A 26888-nucleotide genomic window follows, 5' to 3' on the forward strand; every position below is an offset into this window, starting at 1 on the left:
CACTGTTTTCAACTTTCACTCGCAAGGTCGAACATAAATATCACAACTCCTTGTTTTCTTCAATATGAGTGTGTGTGTGTTGTGTGTGTATGCATGCTTGCATGCATGTTTGGTTGTGACAGACTGCCTTTAAAATCACTTTGTTTCTTGCTCTGTAACTCTGTAACCCCTTTGCGTTTCCTTTCCTTCCTACAGAAATTGCTCTAGCTCTCACTTATGTCAGGGTTCAAATCTCTCCCTGCCCTCTGCTCAAAGCCTGCACATCAAGTCCGAACCTGTTTCTCCTCCTAGAGATCGCACCAGCAGCACGGGGGGCTACGGTGGGGTACCACCTCCCCAGAACCCCTCGTCCCGCCAGGACTCGGGACGCTCCCCCGTTGATAGCCTGAGCAGTTGTAGCAGCTCCCATGAGGGCAGCGACCGTGATGAGCACAGGAATGAGTTCCACTCACCTCTGGGACTTGCCCGGCCCACCCTGGACGAGCGCGAGAGCCCCTCCATCAAACGGGTGCGCCTGTCAGAAGGATGGGCGACATGATAGCTCTGTCCTGTCCCCGGCAGTACCCCGAGTTACCCCGAGTTACCCCGAGCCCCCGACAACGCAGCATTACGATGCCCCCCCAAGTCAGATCCTCTTCCTCCTCTCACCTGATATCACGAGTCACTCAACCACCCAACCCCATGGCCTCTCTCCTTTTATCTCGTTAACGCCGAAGGAAATGAAAGGGACAGCCCTTTTCTGAAATATGTTTGTAATTTCTTTTCCTTTTTTATTTTCTTTTTGCTGAGTGTGTGTGCTATACATATTGACATTATATAAACCAGTGGGGTGTTGTAATGGGGGTTTGGGAGGGTGGGTGTGGGTTGGGATGGCATCTGGGGGTATTTCTGTTGGGGAACTATGCATAAATTGTATTGTGTGTGGATAAAAAGAATCACGTATGCATATATATTTACACGTGTGTGTATGTGTACATATATGCATATCAACAAATAAACAAAAAAAATAGTCAGGTACTCTGTTTCATAAAACGTACTTACACTTTGCCTCAGCGATATATATCAGTGACGTGAGACAAAAAAAAAAGACAAAAAAAACATTAACATGAGAGCGAGTGTGTCCAATGGAAAACACCTTAGCACTTGAGTTGGACAAACAATACATGTGTACAGTGTCGGTTTCATTGCTATATACCTTCTCTGCAGTTCTCCCTTGCAAAAATGTGTGTTGACATTTGATGATGTCATGTTGCAGGTTCAACGTATTTATGTAAATAGAGGGTCGAGGGGGGAAGGGCAGGGGTCAAAAGTTGCCAGACATTACAAGATTTATTTACTCACGAAATGAAAAAGCTATTATGCAACATTTGAAGAATTGTACAGGTAAACAGGCAGACCCAATGCTAGACGTGTGGAACCTTTGATGATCTCAGCGCTCCCCTTAAACCAACGGAGCCGAGCGAGGACCAGCCTTTGATCTAAGAGCTGCGTTTGTGTAATCAAGAAATTTCTGGATCCAGTATTAATATTCAGTATGAATAAACAAAAAAAAGGAAAAATAAAAAACAATTGTACGATACACTTGCTTCTATTTTCATATGAAAGGAATACAATGCAAAGCATTTTTGTGGCTTTTTGTAGTTTCTATAAGCCAGAATGTGTTTTTTGATAGCTTTGCTAATAAGAGACGGATAGTTCGCCCAGAGGGGAATCGACAGGGCGTCGCTGCCCTAAGCCATTAAAGACAGACTGAGATCCAATGCTTTGCTAAACTGTTTTATCTTTGTAGAGGTTTGTTTTTAAACGTGTATTTCTAATTATATATAATAATGGTAATATTAAGATTCTTTAAAAAAAAAAAATCTGTGAAATTAACATGCTTGTGTATAGCTTTCTAATATATAAATATATATACTAATTTTTTGTTGGTTTCTTAGTGGAGTTTCTATGTGCAGTTGCACATGTTGTCTTGTTTGTTTAATTTGAGCCCTGAACAGTGCTGTTCAGGCGTGTATTCAGTCTGAACTTCAAAACCGGCTGGAAAGCATTGCCAGGGTTTGTGTGACGGAGGGAAAGACAGGCCGGGATGCTAAAACACAACCTGTTAGTGGAAAATGTCATGAGGCTGGAACGGGATGACACAAGAAATAAAAGTTGACACATGATGTACATGATTGTCATACTGATGAGGAAATATGACTGACCCTCCATCCATGTCTAGATGCATTTGAATGCATCAGATATTTCATTCTTAGCCTTAATTATCTAATTTCATAATGTTAATCTCGTAAAACATGTTATTGACAATAGCGATGTTCAGTTCAATTTCAAATCTTAGCTTGTGTTCCAGATGTTGCACATGCCCTGACCCAATCAATAACATTTTTTTCTTTTTGAATCATATTTATATGATGTAATTTTGTGAGTGCATTGTGATTAATTACCCCCGATCATTTGCAAAGCGAATTTGATTCGGTGTCGTCCTGTGACGCCTCATGTTCCACTCTTCAGAACAGGGTTTCACATCATTTACCACATGTCACACGACAGTTCAGCGTCACATACACAAGGACAAATTGATCATGCTGGTATGAAAGAAGCACAATTGTTTATTTTAAATAAATAGCTGTTTTGATTTACTCTTTTTTAAACAATGAAACTAGCCACATATCTCTCTGCCTCCCACTCCCGTATCTGCTGTCACTTAAGTGTTATAATATTTCTATGTGCATATTTCATGCAGGTTCACTATGTTGTTACTGTATACAGTATGTGTAGTCAAACAGGGGCAGAGCCTCTATAATGGTGTTCTTCTCTCTTTTTGTTAATTCAATACAAAAGAGGTTGAGAAAAAAAATAAACATGATGTTTCAGGCAGCAAACGTGTGGAGAAACCAAAGCCAGTGGCATTTCTGTGTTGTAAACTCAACTTTATTTTCACATTCATTCATGGTTTTTGCAAGCATTGAAACAAGACAATAAAAGAATTTGCTCAAATGTACAATTGGTTTCACATTTCAATTTCAGTCAGTCAAATGTAGCTTTAGATGTCAATACCAACCACAGCAATTTACCTCTTTTGTTGCTCATTTGTCTCCCTGTGCATTGAAAAGATTATATTCAAAAAACATATTTTGTATTTACAATTTGTTATTTGCTCTGAATCGGCAACATCATTCAGGCCTGATCATGTGAAACGCATGCTTGCTGTCCACTTGATCAAAGCCGACCACAAACTAATTACCATGCTACTTGCTCACTGATTGAAATAATGCCAACATGTCCTCACGGTTGATTACAGTGCTGTAGTTTTGACAATAATTTGAACCAAAGACAACAAAGAAAACTTGTCTTCATATCTTTTTTTTCTGTTTGTTCAATTTCAAGGCGTTCTTCATCATCACCTGTTGACCAGTTGTTCTTTTGTCATTATTATAATGGACTAAATGTTGGTACCTCAAAATTTACCTAAGCAGTACCTCAGCTGATGTTTTGAGAAGTCACTTGCAGTGAAAAGAGGAGACTATACACCTGTACAGCCATGTGTAATAACCATGTAATACCATTGATTAAGGTCCCTACATTCACATGGGATTCTTTGTTGCTCCACCGTGTTTGTGGTTTATTTAAGTTGTATTCAAAAGCTGAAAAGGACATTTCTTTCAAAAGAGTAATATGTTAAAATGCTGAAAAAGTCAGTTGGTAGTGTCAAATGTAGCTTGTATAAACCTGAAAATGGTGGAGGTTTGGAACTAATGTTTTCTGGAAGGCAAGAGGCTTTCAGCGGCATAAGCTGGCCTTTGTCGCCACTTGAGACTAAGATAATTAAATCCACATCTCTGTAACTCAAGGCACTTGATTCAAGCTTTATGTAGTGAAAACGTATGAGGATGAAATAAAAGTCTCTTCTGATGGAGGGGAAGGCTTTTTGTATTTTGCAGAGATTTCAGTAAAGTTACTGGCTTTCTTAGTTATCCTGATGTGACTTGGTGTGATTTCATTGTGTTTGACTTTTTTCTGCATGCATCTCGAAACGGTGGCTCTACTTTCTGTGCAGAAAAAAAAAACTCAACATGAAAATATTTACTGAATGAATCTCAGGGTATGGTGCCATGTAGCAGCTTCCCTTTAAGTCAAGACATTGTGTGACATTGAAAGAATGACAACGGCCTCATTTTCACTTGAAAAATATGGCTTTCTGACACAAGTATTTATATTGAAGACATTTATTTGACATTTAAAGACAAGCTTTATCTCACTTAATAGTACAGTTGCATCATCATCTCTCAGTGATACATTATGCCACAGACAATACAAATGTACCTTACAGTCACAGGGAAAAACATGTACATAAACAATGCAAAAAGTGATGTGCTTATCAAAGAGATGTGGAAACATTCAAATGATCTAGGCTTGCTCAGGATGTTACATTCCAAAATAAAAGGGAGAAGGAAAAAGAAAGGAAAGGAGAAAGAGAAGAATAAGAGGGAGAAGTTCAGTTAAATAATTTCCTTTTCTTTCTTCTTTTTTGTGTTACCCTGTAACAATCGTGTGCGACTGTCTGACGCACATAACCTGCAGTGGAGCTGTTAAGAACTGCGTATTAAATAATGACAGTGGATGATGCATTTGTGGCTTCTGAAAATGCAATACTTAAGAACAGATACGCATTTACAAAGAGATGATGGTGTGATTAAACGACGGTGTCAAGAAGCAAACACTTAGACAATTTAGACACATTTGAGCTGGAGGTGTGACGCTTCTTTGCGATCTTTCTCTTCTGCATGGCTCGCATTTTGATATTTTAATTGACCTACAAATCAAGTGTATTTTTCTTTATAATTCACAGCGAGTTAAGATAAAAACAATCACGCAAAAATATTAAAACTTCTAATCGAATTTGTTCGTGAGTTTTTCGCACTTTTTCTGTATTCACAATGTAGCCTATCTCTGTAGCAACTTATTTTATATAGCTAATATACTATCTATGATTTTTAAAGAGTTATTGTTTGTTTTTTTCGTTAGCGTCTAGGATAATACTGTTTGAAAGAACAGGCTCACGCCATTATAAGATGCAGTTCATATCAAATCTTTATCTTGTTAGGCTGACTCCTCATACGACAACCCGAGCTTGAAGTGACGATACGTGAATCTTTTAAATCATTTCAGGTTTGGACACATATTTTATGAACTGTGTTCTCTTTAAATGAATCAGTCCATACATCAAATCATTTCAATAGAAACACTTTCACGAAAGTGTGTGTTACAACCTTGCATCAAAAAAGCGGATGAAACATTAATTGGATCTTTTTTTTCTTTCTTAAATTTCACATGTAATGTAACTACAAACACGTGGCTTTTTCAGTACAAGTGTGCACGAAATCGAAGATAACGAAATTCTAACGCCAGTGAAATCCCTTCACAGTCTACTGAAGGCTGCAACCAAATCATTTGATTAAAAATCATACTATGATTTACGTTGCTCAATTGGTGGTTTATATGCCAATATAATAACGGTATTTTGTTACTTGCTGTATTACTGCAATAAATGTACACATACGACGATGTTCCTGCAGTATATGAATTCTAAACTGTCTTGCATGGTTTGAATTAGGCCGCACTCCAAGAAGTCCTTGCACTGCTTTATTACATTAAGCGTCTAGTGAATTTGAAGGGGTAATTCCAGAAGCCTGTGGTGAAGAAGGTTGATAAAGCCAGTGGAGGCACCATCATTTATTATCTGTCCGAAATAATCGATTTTGACAACAGTTCTCACAGTTTCTCAAAAGGCCAGGCTGATGCAAAACTTGTCACCGTTTGAACTGTTTGCTTCAATGTGATCAAGGCAAATAAAAAACAAGAACAAGGCCAAAGAATATGAAAGGAAAAAGCACATTTCAGGTTCAATCTAAATGCCATTGCAAAAAAAATCATGACAACATATCTATGTTAACTCATAGCCAATAAAATATAAATGAGTACGCCTGAATAATGTTTTAACTCTGCAGAAACCTAAACTGTAACAGCATGAATAGGTCCAGTTTAGTGCCGTTTGCAGACACCAGTCAGGTGTGACATATTATCTGACTGGGCTGTGGCAATTCAACAAAAAGGGAACTGTATTTAAAGAATGTGCACGTGCATCCACTGTGTATGTAATTATACCTGCATTCACTTCAGTGTGCTGGCCACATTTCCATCATCAACATTCTCCAGAATCACCACTAGATGTCACCATTTAATCGTCTTACCCCCCCCCCCCCCCCTCAAACAAAAAAAACCTCTCACCCTCCTCATCCTCATCTCCTTGCTGTAGATCTGCTGTAGAAACAAACTGCTTCACGAACGAATGTTTTTCTTGTGAGAGTATAAGCGTAAGATATATATTCCTCCCTGACCGTTGCAATCTTTATTGTTTAAGATTCGATTTTGAAAAGAGGTAAAATATTAATCATAATAATAATAATAATAACAATAATAATACATAATAATACATGATAATAATACAAATACGCTTATACGTATAATACACATATTGTGTTTGTCCCTTATAACTATAAGCGAAAAAGCTTCAAACCTTAAAAACTACAGGTAAGCTGTTGAAAAAACAGCATGGGTTATTTAACTTGGAGGTGTTTCATCCACCATTTTCAAAACAGTGTTTCCAGGCTCGTATGTTTCTGTTACAAACTGCATCACAATGCATCATAACGCTGATGTCATGTAATTATGTTTTTTTTGTCTCACAGGTGATTTCTGGAGAGAAATTAGCGCACACTTATTTTGCTTGCCTCGTTTTAAATGAAATATTTGCCAAATTATTGCCTCACATTACAGCTCCATATGAAAGCATTATAATATACAATTGAAATACGGAAATCTGTCTTATTTGTTTGTCCCCTGTTTTATCTTATTTGTTTGGAAGAAGCCTGTTGTTTTGCTTTGACTCGAACACGCGGCCTGTGGCTGCACTGTCACAAAACGCCGTGATGGGCTATTAAATGCAGCCAAGTCGTTTAATCCACAGGAACACGGAGAATACCCGGTGTCCATAAATTGTGTCTCTCCTATCCATATGATTCAAATGAGGACCACTGAGCAGCGCACTGCTCTCCTCTCTAACTCCCATTACAGACTGAGCTGTCTGGTCAAGAGAAATATAGTGGTATTAAAAATATATAGGTGAGTAAAGACCTCGTGCGACTTGGCCTGCTAATGTTGGCTCAACGAACTGAACTCTTTTTTTAATGAGATGACACCCACCAATCGAAAGAATTAGAGGTTGGCCTAGATTAGTTGAATTAACAACCTCCTCATAGACACTTTCCCGTTCCGTTTCTATGAACTCATTAAAATGAATGTACCTGTATTTTACTGGACAAATTATACTTTAATTTTAAAAAAAGTGTGAAACCTTTAAGGTGGTGATAAAAAACGTGGGTGCACAACAGAGGATGCTATTTAAGCTCCCATCGAGCAACCTATCAGTAGAAGTAATATTCTAACAAGTAATGAGTGAATATGACTTTAGAGTGAGGAGCCCATAGGTTGTACTGGACTCCTGTGGCTTTGAATATCTTTACGTGAGCCAGCTCGACCACTGGTGTTGAGCCACGAGCAGTTTAAGAGCAAGGTTCAATGAGAGGGGAGTAGCCTATCGGGACTGCATCCTTTTTAGCTGATGCCATTAAGTTCGCAAAACGTCCCACCAACTTGAAAGAACCGTCGCACGCAGCTAAGCATCGAGTTACAGCAGTCGGACAGTTGGATTGTTTTAATTGGAGGTAAGTTGTAACGTTTGATTTAGGACAAACTTTCTCTGTGGAGATCACACAAACGCAGTGAGTGCGACTCAAGCGGAGAAACAATACATATAGAGAAACTTGAATATAAATGTCTGTCTTCTATTTTATATTGTGTCGTAATAGTAGATATATTTCTCTAAGCGCAGTGCACTTGCATGCGCACGCTCGTCCCTGGCACTGTGCGCGTGCACGGACACGGAAGAGACAGCCTGAGCAATTGTCGCCTAAATGTCAGCGCTGCGTCACTGGATTTCTTACAAACTGGGCAGGAGACTTTTTGGTTATTAGTTTTCGCACAGCCCGTGTCATTCTCCTATTATGAGCCAGCCGTCTCCATCTTAAAGTATCACCTCCTCGGTATTACCTCTGAATCTCCTCTATTGTTTGCCCAACAGATAGCTCTTTGTTCATGCATGCATGCTGCATATGAGTATTCAAAGCCTTTCGAATTGCATCATTCAGATTAAAGAATAACTTCAGAAGACCACAATGCCGCTGACATCGTGTCACTGCATCCAACGTCTCATGAGCCTACAATTTGAATTCTGACATTTTAGGTACTAAATTGAATCGCTATAAGCGGATAAACAAGGACTTTACATCGATCTTAAGACAAAAGCATGAAACATAAACACTGAACGATAAGTGTGCAATGCAAATCTAACAACCGAATAATCATCAATATGAAAAATAATACGCACACCAGAGCCAACGGCGTCGGAGTATTGAGAATGGCGGAGCTGGTCGTCTCATTACGCATGGGCGGTTTTCGACGCAGGAGCCACGGTTTCCCTTCTCTTCATCTCTCCCGTCTGTCCCGTTCACATTAACGAAGCCTCTTGGAAAAACAAACAAGGCTATGTTGGCTTTCAAAACAGCAAACAAAAACCCAAGAACTGGCTGGGGAGAAATTACTCCGACTGCGGCCAGGCGGACTATGTAGTAAGCGGGATTTGCATATTTTGATGCGCTAATTGCCTTGATGTATTTAAATATGGCTGCACGTAGCTGATATGCTTGTCTACGTCATTGAACGTGCCCTCGCTGTTAAACTAAAACGTGAATCCGGCTGAATCTAATGGTTACGCCTGCAATTAGGCAAAGGGAGGGGGGGGGGGGGGGTAATATGAGAGAGGATTCTTTGCGTTCCCAGTCTGCTGTCCTTTCAGTCACATGATGATTATCTGACATTGTTATTTTTATCTGACATTCTGAAAAATAACAGAAAAATAGCTACAAATCCAAAAAAATGTGACCGGGGAAAATAACAGATCATGTGCAGCCCAAAGCTTTTGCGCCAAAGACAGAGATAATTGATATTCTTGCACAATAAAGCGCTCCTACACGTTTTTCAAAAACAGTCAAGCATTATAACATATTCACTAAACAAATAAAAGTATGTCATCAATAATTAGCGGAAGACGAGACAGGTCACCTCATTCAACTTTATTTTGCGTGAAATACTTCTCTTATCTTTCTTTTCCCTTCTCTCCCAAGGCTGTGTGTGTGTATGTGTGTGTGTATGTGTCCACTTTTGGAGGGTACACGCGCGCTTGTGTCTTATAATATAATATCACTTGTTATTAGGCCACTGGGAGCAAGGTTAAATTCATAACTTGTACACACATATCCAATCAGAACAATTTAAAGAAGTTGAAAGCGCGGTGTTTTCCCTTTTCTTTTTATTATAGACCTCATTCTAAACTTAGTTTGGGAATTGCATGTAGCAAATCATTTCCCCTCTGTCTGGAAACCGGTAAATGCGTTCCGTTTGTCAAAGCGTGTTAGCGAAGCGCCTGCAGCAAATTCATTACCACCCAACTGCGAGGCTCACTTCGTAACCTCGTCAGGGAAAAGGAGGGAGAGGTCCACGCCAGACCGCGAACAATGCTGCCTCAGTTCGTGCGTGCAACAAAAGAACCGAGGGAACTTGTTTGAATTTCAGAGCACGTCCTCTCCTCACACAGAAGGATGGACTTTACCCTCCCCGCCCTCCCCTCTCCTCCTCCTCCTCCTCCTCCTCCTCCTCCTCATCACCTCCTCCCTCCTCATCCCACCCCACCACCAACAGGGGGAAAAAACTTGCACACTCCGAGAGCTCAACTGTGCATGCACTTTTTTATTTGGTGCTTGTAGACGTTATGGGAAAGTTGTCTCTCTCCCTACATCTCTCTCCCTCTCCCCATCCCTCCCTCCCCCTCCTTCTCTTCGTCTTGGGATATGCTCATGCTTTGCACAGAGCAGCCGAAGCACGACTAATGCAGGCAACTGAGTGTTAACGGCAATTTTAAAGTGATGCCCCCCCACCAAATATTACGGCTGGGATATTTGTGGGGAACATACCACACCATGGTACACACGGAGCCAACTGAACGCCGCTGTTCTTCCCCTGCTTGGGACGCTTTCTTATCGATTGCAGTGATTTGACTCACCTCGAGGAAGTAAGTGTAACTTTTGTGCCTGTTTTAATAGGGTGCGTAGAGGCACTCGTGTGCGTAAAGGTGTCCCGTGTGCGCAAAAGTTGAATATAAGGCTATTGATCAGTGTATTTGTTATATTAAAAGTTGATTATGACCGACGATTCATGGCGAGAGTTTACATTAGAAGGAAATGTAAAGTTTGTGACTGTGAGTGTTTCCTCACACTTTGGAATGAGGAGGCACTGATTCGACTTTTCGGCACCTTTTAGAAGCAACTGCACTCCAACTGACCGGTAACTTATCAAAGTCGGCCTCAGGCTCAGGTGTATAAATAAATAAATATATATATATATATATATATATATATATATATATATATATATATATATATATATATATATATATATATATATATATATATATATATATATATAAGATCATCTATTTGTATATATATATTTTTATCATCAATGTGTTTTCGGGAGCGATGAGTTTGAGATTAGAAATGATACAAATTCATTTACGTTCAGAAAAACGTCAGCATTTTTATTCTTCCGGAAACGAGATGAAATGTGCTCAAACAAAAGTAGAAAGTTCGGTTCACATTGCATGAATAGGGTCAATAAAATCGCCACACAATGTATTGAATACACACCGTTCATTGTACTGTTCATCAATGCGTTATTACGCACGAAAGCCTCATTTGTTCAAATAATATAGCTAACAATACGCATAGAATCGCGCCCTTCTGGTGTTTTTTGGCTTCTCAGCATTGTAACACTTGCAACTTATTATAATTTCTAGAGGATCAGCAGGTTGTAAGTTTCAAAAATGATGTGCTGTGATTAAACCATGGCCTCTGTGTGGGAGGCCTATTCTGAAGCCTCATTTACCCTAATGAGGTGTGCTTTATAGTGTTGATCTTAATGATATCAAGTTGGCCTTACAGTTTAGTATTCACCAGCTCCATATCAGGGGGACAGCCTGATTGTGGATGTGTAGAAATTGGCACACGAGAAAAAAAGAGCTGAACAGTATATCCGTAAATTTGTGAATTTGGAATATTTTCCACAGTGCAAGTGACATTTGGACTAATTAGTGTGTCACATGTCACATGTTGCAGGTGGAATATGTTAATTAGAAAGGGATGAGTGAGACAAATAAATAACAATACAATAGCTGTGGCTGAACATGTGAGGGACAAAGTGCTGTTGTAAGAGATCCCTTATTGAAATGCACAGGCCTTGTGACTCATGTTTGCTCATTAAAACACCTCTGATTTGCCCCTCCCTTCGACAAGTAAACTTGAGAGCCAGATCTATAAATTGTAGCAAGTGAATGCGACCCATGCAGAGAAAAAAAGAAGCTGATGATGCCATTGACAAATAATACGGTGTTAATGTATCACCACCTGATAGTTCAATTCTCCTGTCACACACGCGTGCAGACACACATACACACACATGCACAAACAAGCTCTCTCACACATGCAGCCACACACTAATTGAGTCGATTGTTGTCAGAGGCTAACTTTCTTTCCTGAATTAGGAGTTTTTTATGGTCCAAACAGAATCAAAGATGTGCACAAGGTACCATAAAAGGAGTCACTATCCTGCAGTTGCATGCTCCTGCGCATGATCCATCACATGTTCCACTGCTTGTTATTGTTGACCCACTTGCAGAGATCCTATACATTAAGCCATTTGTGCTAAGCTATTGGTTAACTGCTTTCATTTCTGTGGAAAAGTGAGCGAGTTCACTCACGCTCGTACAGGGTGAAGCGCTTGGGTTAATTCGCGTGAGGCGACATCGCCAGGCGACCTGAATACCATTGTAGTCTACCCTTCGGATGCGACGATGACAAAAAAACACACGGGGTTAGTAAAGAATTTGATGCAAAACCGAGTACGCGAGAGAAATTTAACTTACACAGTGGTACCTCTTATGTGAGAAGGAACGCAATGAGCGAGCGAGTAGCGTGTTATTGCGAATAGAAAAGGCAGCCTGCGCAGGAGACAGAAGACGCTGGCGCTCAGGAAGCTCCGGGATGCTCTAATAGAGTTGTTTCATTTGTATTATCTAGTAGATACCAAATCTGATCGCATCTTCCATTAACAGCGTTTGAATTGCTCTCTTTCTGTGTAAAAAAACATATGGTTTCCCTTACATCCATTTTCATCCCCGTGTGAGTGAGAGTGCGTGCAGACTGCTCGGTGCAAGGCGGACTTATTCCAGCGCGCTCACTGTAATGGATGGAGATTGTGCATGGATAGCAGGGTGCATTTGCGATTTTTTTTCATGACATCACCGCAGTTACATTGCCGTGGTCCGAGGCCTTTGACCTCACCGGGGTTGGTCCATATTTTGGCCACCCCCAGCCCCCCTATCGTTTGGGGATGGCCCTTATTCCCCCACTCTTTTCAGACCGACCGCCTATGCAGCCCGCAGAACGGACCCTTTGGCTCAGAGTCATCGGCTTTATCTCTCCTTAAGTAAATGCAGGATGTGAACGGACAATTTAAGAATCTTTGGCCAAAAAACAACCTCCAGTCTTCATAATCCGAAACATTTGCGTCGTAATTCCCTGTGCCGTTATTGCACTTTCCACAGGAAAACGGATTTCCCCCCATCTCTACCGTGTTTCTTCTCCGCCGGCCTCACAGGATATATTGCTGCTACCACAACGACTTAATAGAGGCGAAAGAGCCTTTTGTGGGATTGGAGCTATTTGCATTGCAAATTAGGGCCCATGTGCAAGGATGACTGCACTTTACCCGCGATTTTCAAGGCCTTCTTCAACTATGACATTAACATTGGGATTATATATCATTTTTTCGAAGAATTGCTCTCTTTTTACGTGGAGTGTATAACACTCCGGGCTGCGCAATAGTGGCCCTCCATGACAAAAGGGGAATATAAGGAATATAATACACAATGTGACTTGAAAAAAGGACACTGATTACTTTTGCTAAACACATTTGAGTTCGGAGAGCTGGAAACTTGGAGACCAGAAGAGGAAATGTACATGTGGATTATTGCTGAAGATTGGGAAGTGGGTTGTTATCTTTGGTTATCTAGCTGTATGAGTGTTCTGCTCGTCATAAAGCTAGATAACCGAAAGTAAAAACTACTTCCAGACTCGTCGAGGACTTGTGGAGGACTCATGACATATTATTGAATTTTCCCATGGACCAAGTGTTATTCATAAATGACATTCATCTTGAGATTATGTTTGCTTTCCCCCCACAATGTACATACATTTATTTATTTTATATTTCCAACAGTATGGACAGCCTTGTTTTAGCATTTTCTTTAATTTTATGATTCACTTTTTTCAGGGAGCATAATGTCATTGCTGCGCGCTCACCTATCCAGATTTAAACATGTACACACACACACACTCTCTCTCTCTCTCTCTCTCTCGCTCTCTCTCCCTCTCACACACACACACACACACACACTAAACTTCCCTTCAGCCCTGATATTGCATGTTAAATATATGTGATCCTTTAACATAGGGTATGCTTTTAAATGTTATTTCATTTGAATGCAATTTGAATTCATAGGCTCATCTTGAGCATTTCGTGGGAATGAAAGAGTGACATTTATGGCTTCTGTAGCAACCCACGTGTGCTTCTTATTTCAGCATGATCAAGTCCGGCCAGGAAACGGCGCTGGCATCCCAAACAGTAATAATTAGGACGTATACTGAACTGACAAAAATGGAGAGGGAGAGATGTGGGGGAGTGGGTTTAGGAGAAGGAGGGAGGTGGCAGTAGAGAGGGGAGAAGAGGAGGGGGGAAAGAGTGAGGGGATTGGGGAAATGTGTGGGGGGGTCGGGCCTGCTTAATTGATTCCGTTAACCGCAGTGCAGGAGATGTGAACGACTGGACGATCCCATTCCCACGCTCGGTGGGGCAAGTGGCAATGCCATGCCCAGGCCCAATATGACAGGCAGCGCCGTGAGGGCCTGGAGGGGCTGGGAGGGGGGATGGGGGATGGGGGATGGGGGCCGACAGGGGTCATGAAAAGACGTCAAGTGCACCAGACTCATCTGCATCCCCAAAGAAAGAGGCGACGTTTCCCAGCCCCAGCAGACGCGGCGCTCCTAAAGTTGGAGTAGTAACGGTTTTGAATGCGTAATGTCTCGCCAATTGTACTGATAATGAGGACTTTGGGTCATTATCCTAAAACTATGCGGGTGTATGAATTTGAAAGGGATGTGCTGCAAGTATGGAATCCTTCATGGCCCCATTTCAGCACTCGGATCCCGTTGTTGTACTTCTCCTGAGAATCTGTAATAGCGCAGATGATGTTTCATAAAGAAGTCTGGGGTTTTTCAACAGGTGACGTTTATGTGCATTGTTTGTATTTGAACTTGGCCGTGAATGGATTTGCGATATGAAGCTTTCTGGAAGAAAATTTGTCAGAAGCATATGCAATTTCCAGAAACATATATTATGTGGGAAAATAACATATAAGTGGAATATTGGTATAGATCCGCGCTTTACAGATAAATCCAACACTTACATATTATGACATATGTTTCAATGAGTCATATGACATATGGCAGGTCTCAGATGTAAAAATAATATAATATAATTTATGTATTTTTTAATTCATGGTTTATTTCAGCACTCATGGCTTAGTTGCAATTATTTTATCATAAATACATGTTTTTCATCCCAACCCCACACAACTTGAGGTGGCTGTTACGCACTTGATGGTTGCATCCGCAGATGACAGGCTGTTTCCGGCGTAGACCACGTGTTCGAAACATATGCCTGGTGAGAATTAACATTCATCCACGTTGATCGTAACCTTGTTTAAGTTGTGTATGTCTTTACATTTTCGGGTTTAAAAATATCTGATTCAGTCATATAGTTCAAGTTTAGCGTATGTTCAGAAATCTGTGACTCTGGCTTTTTCTTTTGCAACAGAGGATTATTCAGTGCAGCGTTAAACAGAGCCACAGTGGCTGAATTCAACACTGCCTTTGCTGAAAAAGTCTCTTGCCGACTCTCTCACACCGTCAGACAAGTGTCTCTTGTTCCCGACCCCTGTCAAAGACTGCATACAATACCCGAAAGAAAGTTTGAGAACACAATTTGGGTTGAGAAGCGATGAATAAAACACGTTGTATTGTTCTCGGTTAAGTCGATTGAAATAGTCGTCTAGCTTTATGAAAGAGAACACTGTTTTCAAGTCTGGGGCCCACACTAAATGACAACCCGACTAGGGAAAAAACTTCTGTAACTAAGCCTCCACTTCATACCATTCCCTACGTTTTTCCAGAATTCCCAGTATGCTTCTCTCATAAAACCTGTACAGTTTTTTCGACCTATCTTTTCTTAGCACAGGCTTGTTGAGTTCTTCAGTCAAGCAAGAAATTGAGACAACAACTGCTCTTGTGTATTTATATTCAAGCTGCATGTTTATAAGATGCAGTATGTTTTTTAGATACACAAGATAGACTAAATATCTGGCTCAATTCATCACTCCACTAAACTGGAAGTCCATGATCTTTCAAGGCATCAAATCAAAAAGGGCTTTCGTCCACATACTCAATAGGAAATGCAATGCTGAAATACTGTTGCCAGGAGAGAGCAGCATCACATGTTTGAACAAGTTCAAATCACACTTGCATGCATCTCTCTTCTTAGCTACTTTCAGTACTCCTGGGCTGCTTGGAGGAGAGATGCAGTATTAGTTGGCATGTTCTTTACTGCCTGTCTCTAGAGATTGAGTACATCTCACCAATATAATTCACATTAGTGCTTTTTTATGAACACTGACAACCACTGCAGCCGCGAGTCCTTAAAATGAATGAACTCTATTCTGTGATGATGACGTGTACTACATTTCTCAATTTAAAAATGTACCTGATACTGTAAAGTGCATTTCCACTCTTCCCTGTGTCTCTATAAATGAGCCTGAATTGTGTCTTCTAGTGTGTGAGGTGGCCAGAAGTATGCTTTTATATTATTTATAGAAGTGTTCCTGCATGTTGGTGAGAAAGAAAGGCCCCGCCATTCATTTCAAAGAGCCCCATTTCCATATGTATCAATATAGCCGTGTGATTTGACTATGCGTGTAGAAATGGGTGGTGACGGTCGCCTTTCCTTCTCCTCAGTAAACGGGGGCTATGCGCTTGGCTGTGCCCATCTTCCACGCTCACACATACAGTGGGCCGCAGCCATTGTTGTCACGTGATTTGTTGAGTAACAAAACCATGGTGACCATGGAAGGTGTTTTCATATTCATTGGATGGGCAATCAGCATATTTTATACGAGCGTTCCCGGGGTTTTTATGTGCTTCCTCTTTGCCTCTGTGCTGTGTATGGCAGGTGCAGTAGCAGCTTCATAATATGTATCAGCCCAGGGTCATTTCTGTGCCAGACAAAGGATGTGGATATAGTCGTCATACGGGTGCCATTTGTTAATACATGTGTTGCATGGCTGTCTCATTGCGGCCTACTCCCAGATTGTTTTGCAATAACAAAATGGTTAGATATGTGGCTCCTTTTTTTCAGTCGGAAACGTTGTCATATTCAGCTCTTCAGTGAAGCGTCATCTGCCATATTAGCTACAGTCAAAACTATTTTATCCAGGCTAACTGAGCAGAAATGCAGGGCTGGAATCATGTTGCTGAGGCTTGTGGTCGGGCGAGAGACTCCATGTGCATCTGTATGTCTGTGTTTGCATGTGTGTATGTTTTCCTGTGCGTTTGTCTCTGCGATTAACTGACCCAGGCGTCTCGGATAGCTAGTGAGGCCACTACATCATGTTGATGAAAGGGAACAATAGCTGCGTCTCAGTCAACGTCTGTTTGTCTGGCTTGGGCCATGTCTATCTACTTCTCTGTGTGTGTGTGTCTCTTGGACATGAACTTGAACTTGAGACCGGCAGCCAGACACCATCTGTGCACCAGAGGTAATGAATTCAGTGCATTCATGGCTGTGGTGCAAGCCAGGCCACCGCCACCCATTGATGAGCAGATGACCCCGAGTCTGAGTTAGCGCTTCATCACTAATATAATTCAACAATACCAGCTGGTAGTAGGGGAGTTCACTTTGTCTGTTTGCCTAAAGAGAAATAAGAGCAGTGATGTGCCAGTAGTGGTGAAGCTTACATGCATGTGTGCAGTATGCGTGTTTGCCTGCATGCAGCTGTATGCTTGTCAGTGTTTAATCATGTATTCATGAAGCCCTGCATGCTTCTCTTCCTGTTTATCTTCGTCTCACTATATAGCTATATGCAAATTACTCTGCATGCACCCTTTCCCTTCCCATATACTGGCCTTTCCCTATTAAAGCACTGGCCTGCTATTTTAACGACACAGCCATGCTGAATTTATTGCCTTGATAATTGAAAGGGCCGGTTCAGTATTCCCCCTGATAAAGTGTAGTAAGTGAATGAGGCATAAACCTTAAACAAGCCAGGCACAATGTGAATTCCTGCAGGCCCTCCTCCTCCTCCTCCTCCTCCTCCTCCTCCTCCTCCTCCTCCTTCCTCTCTTCCTCCAGCTCAAGCTTCTGTCACAATCACAAGCGCATACACACACACACACACACACACACACGCACACACACGCATGCGCACACACAATAAGGCTTTTCCCTCTGGTTGGTGTCGCCACGGCAACGGTAGGTGAGATCACCGTGCGCATGGCAGCATCAGCCCCTGCCAATGCAGGACAGATTCCTGTTTTCTCTCTGTATGTGTGTGTGTGTGTGTGTGTGTGTGTGTGTGTGTGTGTAGACTGCTCTATGCAAGAAACCATAATGCCACCAACTCCCTCTCTCCGTGGCTTAATGCAGACACATTACAGTGTTCAAATGTGTTTCCTGTCAGGTAACCGCACATGCATTGGTTAATTGATTTAGTTTAAGTGTCTCTAGTTTTCTCTAGAGCTGTGGCTGATATATATATAAAGCAAAACAAAGGCTGAGATTGTACATTGGTCTTTTACATACACATACTGACACATACTGACTCAAAGGGCGCCATCGGCTTCATTAATGGTGTCATTGCCGATTAACAGGGATCCGATCGACCTCACTCCATAACAGACCAGCCAGCCATAACTTGCCAATAAGCCACAAAGGAATGTCATGGTTGGGCCCTTTTTAATGACATCATGCATGGCCACTTGAGCGTCTTGTGGGGAGCAGCGGGCATGCTGTGCTCTGCCACGCTGTACGGCCCTCCCTATCAGCTAACTGCGACAATATGCATGGCCGGCATGCTAATAGACCGTCAAAGATCTTTTCCATACATAACATACTGTGATTGTCTTTGAAAGTGATAGAGTTGTGTTGTAAAATGATCTTTTTGGTTGTTATGACATACAGAATAATATGCAACTAAAACAGACTTCTACAGTTTTACCACTCAGTGAAACTTCAGCCCAGAACTAAAAATGAGTCCAAGAAAATGTGTCAGTGAAACACCACTTCCATGGCACAGATACTCTGAAACTAATGAAGATGAAGATAATATTACACATATGGTCAGCCTATTTCAAATAGTTAGCTTTTACTTATTCCTTTATTTGTACATTATGCTGACCGTTACAAGTGAAGTGTCAAGAAGCCAAAATGGTGCTGTGCCAAAATGGATTCTACGAATATCTTAGTCAAGAGATGAGTAAAAAATAACAGAAAATGTTTGAGATGAGTCCAACCATCTCAACAGTTCTGTAACTCTTTTGATTTTTCAGGAGAGCAACTGTCCTTTTTATTCTTTTGAACATACTGTATATATTTATAATCATCTGTAGACATTATTAAGATAACATAATCTTGTCTCAGTGTCTCTTGTTAGTAAACACATGTGACATTGTTGTCAACATAATTTGTCGAATTACAAGTGTAATGCAAGTAATACTGTGGGAGCTGATAATGATGTTCGCAATACGTCAGAGTGTAAGATATCTAGGCATTGCTGCTTAAATGATTCAATAGTCATATGATGACACTTACAGTCAACGTACTAACGTAATACAAAATCTAACTGCAAATGTTGTAGGGCTTTAGAATATGATACAAATGCCATGTTTTACACTTTCTACCTATATTGCCAGTGATAATAATTGCAACAAGTACATTATACTTTCAGTGATGTTGCTGCACTATTATATAACAACACTGAGGCAGCAGTAGTGCACAATAAGGCTGTGTGTATAAATGCTATTTTTGCACTAAAGCTGGCTATCAGCCTGTCTTCAAGGATATCTGTGCTCTGCAGGCTTTTGATTATTCAAATACTGTGCACTATAAATAAATTAGTATAATTGCATCTGAAATATGCTTTGAATATTCCTCGAAGATAAAAGGGTGTAAATAATATATTTCGTGTCACTGCATTATTCATCCTCTATTAATTACAAACATCGGGGCGCTCAGTCTCACCATGAAATATGTTATACTCTGTAGTCTACATGTTGTTTTTTCTATGTACAGTGCACCCTATGTACGTCCACAATCTGTCAGTATCAAGGCACCTTTCTCTAAATGATCATGCTAATTGTCTCTAACTGTATTCGCTCTCAGTTTCCCATTGGTAAACTCCTAACGTTATCAGAATAATGCAGTTTCCAAACCTTAATTGGCTTTTATTGTTGAAATGTCAATTAACGTTTGAATAAGCCCCAACTGTAAAACCCAACGTGTACCTCTGTTCATCGTCTGAACATCCAGATTCTTTATTTTTCACATTATGCACAAGCACGTCGGTATTATCATTTCATAGAAGAGGAGGGGCTTCAGAAAACATTAAAAAAGCATAAGTGCTGTAGTCGTGCCGCCGCTATAATTAAAATATGCCCGTCTTCGCGCTCTCTGTAAAGCATATGGTATTGAGGCCCAGATGCAATTTAAATATGGGGAACCATTTGAAAAATATATGCTGTTCGGCAATTCAATTATATGGGCTCTCGGACTAGGGAGCCATACCAGTGCATATAGAATAGTGAGCAGTAGGTGCTATGCTCGCATTAGCATCTGGCCCTTTTATGTAAATTTGATGAGAAAGGATTCATGCATATACGCCAGGGCTGGGGTGTACTCGCCTAATATCCTTATTAGAGAGGGGTGAATTAAATATTTATTCGGGGGTCTAAGGGTTAGGAAGGGGGGCCTGTCCTGTGTTGTCGTGAGGACCCGAGGTGGAAGAAGGGGGAAAGGGAGGAGGAGGTTGGCTTCTCTATGAGTGTCTCTCTCTGCCTCAAGGTGCCACCATCTTAAGGCGTTTGGCAGTAGTGAGAGTGTGAGGAGGGTAGACCTAAAATGTCCGCTGGCATAGACACACGCACGCATACACATTAACGCATACAAATTTCTGTGTGGTATATGGAGAGGAACGCAGAGCTCTGAAAGTCGATTATTCAATTACTGTCATCGGCGGCTCTGCATGCTGAGTGTTTCATTTGCATGTATTAATTCCCTCGATTACTGTCACCTACGAGATCGGCCGGTGTTTAGCTTTCTAATGCACGACATTTATTAGATACGAGCACTAACGCTAGCACCGTCTTCAGAACTAAACTGGTATTTGGTAATATTTAAGAATTTAAATCAACCATTGCTGTGCATTTCCTGCGCAATAAGCTATTTGTATGTTGTCTTTTATTGAGGCCGGTTTGACGAAACATTGTGATTTGACACACAAAGCATTTTTTGAAAATCAAATCTTCAAATGTTGAAAATATTTCAAGTTACAGATTTCCGTGTTAATTTAAGGTGTTAAATAGTTCATTACATTATTTAATCGTCATAACCTTTAACCAGAGCTTGCCACTTTAAAGTGCTACTCGTCATATAAATCAAAGTCATCACAAATGCATGTGCTTACCTCAACAATATGATAAAGGTGCAGCACTTAACCTTTTGTCAACAGGAACTGGTAACACTTGCTCTCTTTGTGAGAGTATTACATTTGTTACACCAAAAATCTACAATACAAATGCTTTAGAGCAGAGAAAGAAGTCAGTGACAATATTGCTAATTTATTAAATCAGTGCTATACTGTTCCACTTATCATTTTCTGTCTCGCTCACCATCACTGTCACATATACATACTGTAGCTGACCTCTCAGATCTGTTAATTGTCATAACTGTGCTTAGTTAGGCGGCATACACACCGGCACGCCCACACACATACACACACGTACAGCCCACAAACACACATTGTTCAGTGAGATACAGACACAGCATTAGCATTCTCTTTCATCCTGAAGTGCTCCTGAGGCGTAGCATTAGGAAGAATGTGCAGGAAATTATTCAAGATGAATTATGCCACACATAATACCTATTTTTTGGGCATCGACACACAATCATGCGGTTCACCAGAAATATGTCATGGAAGGTATTTGACTACTATTAGAGTTTCGGTTAGAATGGTTCGTTGATGTTAAGATGTGTTTCTGTAGATCCATGTATATAGCTGTGTTTGTGTGTATCTATCTGGAAGTGATTATGTTTATATACTAGAAGTATGTACGTGGGTATTATGTATATTTGAGCTGTCCTCGTCATCAGCCTGTTGCCCCTTTTTACATGCATAAAGTATATATACAATATCAGCTGTTCCCCTGTTTCCTCTGATGAGTGGTACGCCCCGTCGTGCTGCCAAAGAAGTGGGAATAATTAAGCGACTGCGTGTTTGAGCCTGGCGTTGGCTAATGGATTGTTACCGGGAGGAAATGAGACAGACAGCGTGGGGGAGCTGGGTGGCAAAGCAGACCTCGACTTTGGATAATGAAACACTGAGGTGGAGAGTAAGGAGGTGCTTTTGTTCTTTGACTACTTCTTTTTGTAATATATGTAGGTGCAATTACTGAGGAGTCGCACCGTGTGAGAAAGGCACAGTCAGTTCTGCATCACTGAAGTCAAGATATATGTGGTTTTCCAATTTTGAATTTCTTTTTAGAATTTTTTCAAATCAGTGCAGCTCACTCAGCATGCTTTTTTTATTTTCCCACTCTATAAACAGAGTCCTTGTCGGTCTATGATGTGTTCCTCCTCACGTTTCTTATAATTCCTATACGTATGATATCTATACAGAAGCAATTTACATTCGATTTAGAACCCTCTGCATCACCACACTGCTGCTTTAGAGAAAGCATGGGATGATTGTTGCCGCTGTCGTCGCCAGCATAGCCCACCCATCCACCCATCCTACACACACATGTAGGCTAGAAGCAGAGTAGTGGTGAGGAGAGGGGGGAGCAGAGCAGAGGAGGGAGATAGAGGAGCAGGAGGGAGATGGGATGAGACAAGCCACACAAGCCGCAAAGGGAACGGGGTGAAGGTGGAGGGGGGAGAGCTGTATAGTTACCCTAAACCCTGCCGTAGGGCTAGAAATACACACACACACACACACACACACACACTGGTTTGCCACACAACCGCAAAACATACTCTGAACAGCGTAAATCATTGCAATGGGAGTATGAGAATATTCCCTGCATAAAGATATCCTAATTGTTTTTATTGGTTCTTCCTGTTACTCCTGAAGTGTTAATTGAATTTAAAGATTATGATTGTTATTCTTTTCAGGATCCTTGATTGTAATGCATTTTTTTTTAAAGTTTGTAGGCTATTTTATGTGTCAAAACCATAAATAAAAAGGAAAAAATAGACCTTAATCATAATAATCTTGTGTGCTGTATTATTGATATTGACATGCAGCGTTGTGACAGTGAGTGTGTCAGCGCAAGTGCAAGTGTTTGATTATGTATGTGTGTGTGAGTGTTTGCGCTTTGATATGGAGCTCTAATAAAAGGTGGCATCTGTCAGTTTGATATTGACATGCCAGCAGAGCCTCACAATTATTTAGGAAATTGCGTACAATGTGTGTGTGTGTGAGTGTGAGTGTGTGTGTTCGCATGTATGTATGTATGGCCTCCCAATGAGTCATAATAGCCACCACATGAAAATCAAATGATAAAATGTACCGCTCTATCGCATATCAAAAGTGCACTTTTTAGTGATTCTTGTTCAGCTGCAGTATTTTTTACATCTGACCAGTTTCTGAAAGCTATCTTTACACGGGGATGGTGTCAGCAGTCACAGCAGGGTTAAAGGACAGAAATGAATAGAAAGACTGTAACTCCCTTTTAAGGATGCATTCAAGTTCATTGGTGTGTTGCTCTGTGAGCTCAAAATATTTGTCTCAAACTGCTCTTACAATCAAACTGGTTACAATCTACAATGGTATACCTTCGACCTCAAATGGACTTGTCCTTGGGCCTTGACATTTGACTTTTGACCTTGATGTTGAATTTCAATTTGTTTCAATTGGGAAAGTTTTGATCGTTCATTCATGTCAGCTGGTATTGATCACGTTTCATGCCATCTGAAGATGATAGCATGATGATGACATCATTCAGCTATGGCATTCTGTAATCGATTAAGCTCATCAACTCTTTTTGCGTCAAGCACAAAAAAAACTCCTTAAGTGAACGTAGAAACTTATTTTTCGCAGTTGAGGAAGTTTTATGGAATTTCCCGTCTGCATACATCGTGTCTAATGTGATTTGTCAAAATGCGCATGGAATATGTGGATGGAAACACGGCTAGTGAGAGGAGGCAGGGCAGAGGTCAAGCAGCATACACCAGACTTAGACTGAAAGTATCTCAGTTTGAATATGACATCATTAAGTAGACTGTCTTTGCGTCAATAATACAACTTTAGACGTCTATTTTAACATCAAACAAAGTCTCACATTGATATTTTCAAGTATGAAAAAACATAACTCCAATGACCTTCTGATTTGCAAACCAGCTGCTCCTGTGCCATAAAAGCGTTACCAAGTTTGACTTGCTATTTGTGGCAAGGTGCAAAGGTTGAGAAGACATTTTCACATTTGCACAATTTGCCAATTTGAATTACTGCAAGTCAACTTAGCAATGGTAGATGCTACCTCTGTTTCCCTCTCCTATAACTGTGCGTTTGCTTTCCCCTCCTTTCTTTTTAGTGGAAACATGTTACTTGTGATTTGCTCAAGAAGAGTTATTCAACATGTAAAGGTTAACTCGAAGTAAACACATTCACTCCCTGCCTGTGTATGATTTTATTGCTGCAGTGATGGAGAAAGAGAGCTGTGGAGAACTGCAGCCAGCAGGAAGTAGAGGTCAAGACGAGATCTCTGGGATTTTGCTGTCCATTGGACCCACATGAGGTAAGCTTGGGTTAATAAAACCAAAATATGTGTGTGATTGTGCAGTATTAGCCTGTATGGGCTAAGTTCTGCATGTCTGTTTTGTTCCATGTATGTGGGTGGATCTTTTTTCTTCAATGAAATTCACTCGAAGAATGTGTTGCAAGTTTGGCAACATAATCATCGTCACTGAGCTCTGAAATATTTACTAGGCAAATTATTTTGATATTTATATGATTCATTTAAATACAATATTGAAAATGTCAAAAACGGACAGATTTCTTTGTTGGCAGGGGTTTTGTTCTTCCCCCTGTGCCTATCTTTGCTCATGTGTGAGTCTGTGTTCACGTGTGTCTGTTTGCCTGCAGCAAAGTTAGCCCATGTGTGTGCTGGATGAAGCCATAGATGTTAGTCGTGGTCCAGAGGACACAGGCAACAGAATAACAGGGAGCTCAGGCAATGTGGGCAATATCAAATCCCATGACCCATTCTTTGCCCTGTGATCCATACCAAAGACAAAAAGCAAGGGGGAAACAGAGCTTACTGTTCACTGTTCATCATCGCAACAACAAAACACACACACACACACATCCACACGCACACACACACACACTAGCAACAGTAGCATCAACCATTGCAATCCACGTGGTAACAGTAATTGCCATCGCCCTGGCATTGTTTGCATTACGTGCAGGACATCTTGCTCCATCAATTAGACCCTCCGGCCATTATTACATGTGACGTTTTATGTTATTGAAGAGAGAAAAACATTTTAATGAGCTGAGCTCGCTCTCATGACAAGGAAATATTTTTTCTATTTCTATAGCAGCTTATTACCATCCATGCTGTCTTAATTTCAGCTTTGACTCCACTTTTATGACAACTAGGTGACCTCTACAGAGGCTGAGGTGGTGCAAAGCGTTGGATACACGCTGTGCACAATTAGCTGAAATGATTGACTGTCACTGTCAGCAGAACATATACAGTAGCACTTGTTTTGCCATGCATATGCCCTTAATGGTAAGACAATACCACAGAGTGACACCTTTTGGTAGGAAAGAATTGAACCAAATGAAAATACCCTGGTGATTCTATATGTTCTCTGTTGAGAGTTCTCAGTGTTCAAAGGTTTATTTCTTGGTGACGCTCGAAAAAAAAATAAGTGGCTGACGAAAGAGGTGGTATGTCAGCGCCCATGGGCCTCAGTGTGTGCGGTGGTGTTACTCGTCCTAATTACTCCCAATACTCTTACACACATTTGGTGGACTGCTCAGAAGGGCCAATTAGAAGGGCAGGGCAAGTCACTGGGTAGGAAAAGTCAGTTCTCAAGTCTGTAGCCATCTAGAATATACCACAGAGAGATGGAGCCTTATAGCGAACTCTGCAGTGCATTTCCACAAATGACCTTTTTGTATGAAATTAACGCTTTTGCCACCATAGCACAGCTTCAAACGGAATATCTTACAGCTTCACAATGTGTATCTTTCTGTATCTACTGTCCACATATTTTTATTGTAACTGAGACCCCAGGATTGTTTCACTGCGCAATAGAGGCAGGTCAACACCTTTATACATCCAACACCTCGCTAAATAGCATCAAAAAGCTGACTTTTGAATTCAGTTTCAAAGGGTTTCACTAGATGACCTAATAAGATACAGTAAACGCAACAGCTGTGGAGCAGCTTTGCAAACATTTACAAAAGTATCATCTTGAGATAGACCTCATCCCCTCTGCTAAGATTAAAGTGTGTCAGGGTCATTAGACCCCTATATCAAACTTTGCATTATTTAGTTAGAGTGGTAGACTTTTCCCCCACCAGCCATTACCTGTGAGCAGAATGTAGCAGAGTCATGGGTTTGAAGCTGCAACAGGAAACCAGAGCAGCTTTTAATCTTCGCAGCTACAGATGTACTTTGACAATATCACCTGAAATAAGGACAAGGACTCTATATTAACATTTCTATGGCCGTGACTGATCTTTTGTCACTGCTCCGACAATACCAAAATGATAAGCCCCCATGAAAACATTGAATGGATACAGTATAGTTTGTTGACATTGCATCTCATCATTAGCTACACTATACTCATAATTATTCATCAGACATGAATATTTTAGAGTGCAGCTGCTTACTATTAGGGTGCTAGCGGGGGTAAGTATTTATAATGTGGCGCCCGCATTCGTGGATATAAAGCCTCCAGTTGTAGGCCGGCTTCTGTGTCATCAGTGCAAGCCCAGCGCGATTAATGAAGTCGTCCGCATTTGTCTGCATGATTAAGGAGTGCTAAAGCGTCAGCGTGTGTGTGCATGTTGTCTCAGATAAAACAACAACAACAGAGAACAAAAGACTTCACGAAAGCATTGCAGCAGGTCTGTTCACAAACATCAAAATGAACAATTCTGAACAGTGAAGATAGCATGCTCAATGCAAAGGCTTGATTATTGATGATGACGTAATACAGTAGCAAACACATATAAGACATGACTAAAGCCGGGGAGG

General features: G+C 40.9%; 1 protein-coding gene and 1 long non-coding RNA gene across 7 annotated transcripts in view; both read left to right on the forward strand.

Annotated features, from left to right (window-relative positions):
* The window catches only part of mef2cb (myocyte enhancer factor 2cb), a 72188-nt gene extending 68208 nt beyond the window's left edge, over positions 1-3980 (forward strand). For all 6 annotated transcript variants that reach the window (XM_079269589.1, XM_079269590.1, XM_079269591.1 and 3 more), the window contains one exon: positions 196-3980. In XM_079269589.1, coding sequence (XP_079125715.1) covers positions 196-538 — 343 coding nt within the window. In that variant the 3' untranslated portion in view covers positions 539-3980. The remainder of the gene's footprint in view (positions 1-195) is intronic.
* Positions 3981-10060: 6080 nt separating this feature from the next.
* Positions 10061-26888, forward strand: part of LOC306778863 — a 37220-nt gene continuing 20392 nt past the window's right edge. The window contains exons 1-2 of the long non-coding RNA XR_013772075.1: positions 10061-10246; positions 24315-24410. This is a non-coding gene — a long non-coding RNA (uncharacterized lncRNA). The remainder of the gene's footprint in view (positions 10247-24314; positions 24411-26888) is intronic.

Source organism: Melanostigma gelatinosum (genome assembly GCF_949748355.1).
Source record: "Melanostigma gelatinosum genome assembly, chromosome: 6".
NCBI lineage: Eukaryota > Metazoa > Chordata > Actinopteri > Perciformes > Zoarcidae > Melanostigma > Melanostigma gelatinosum.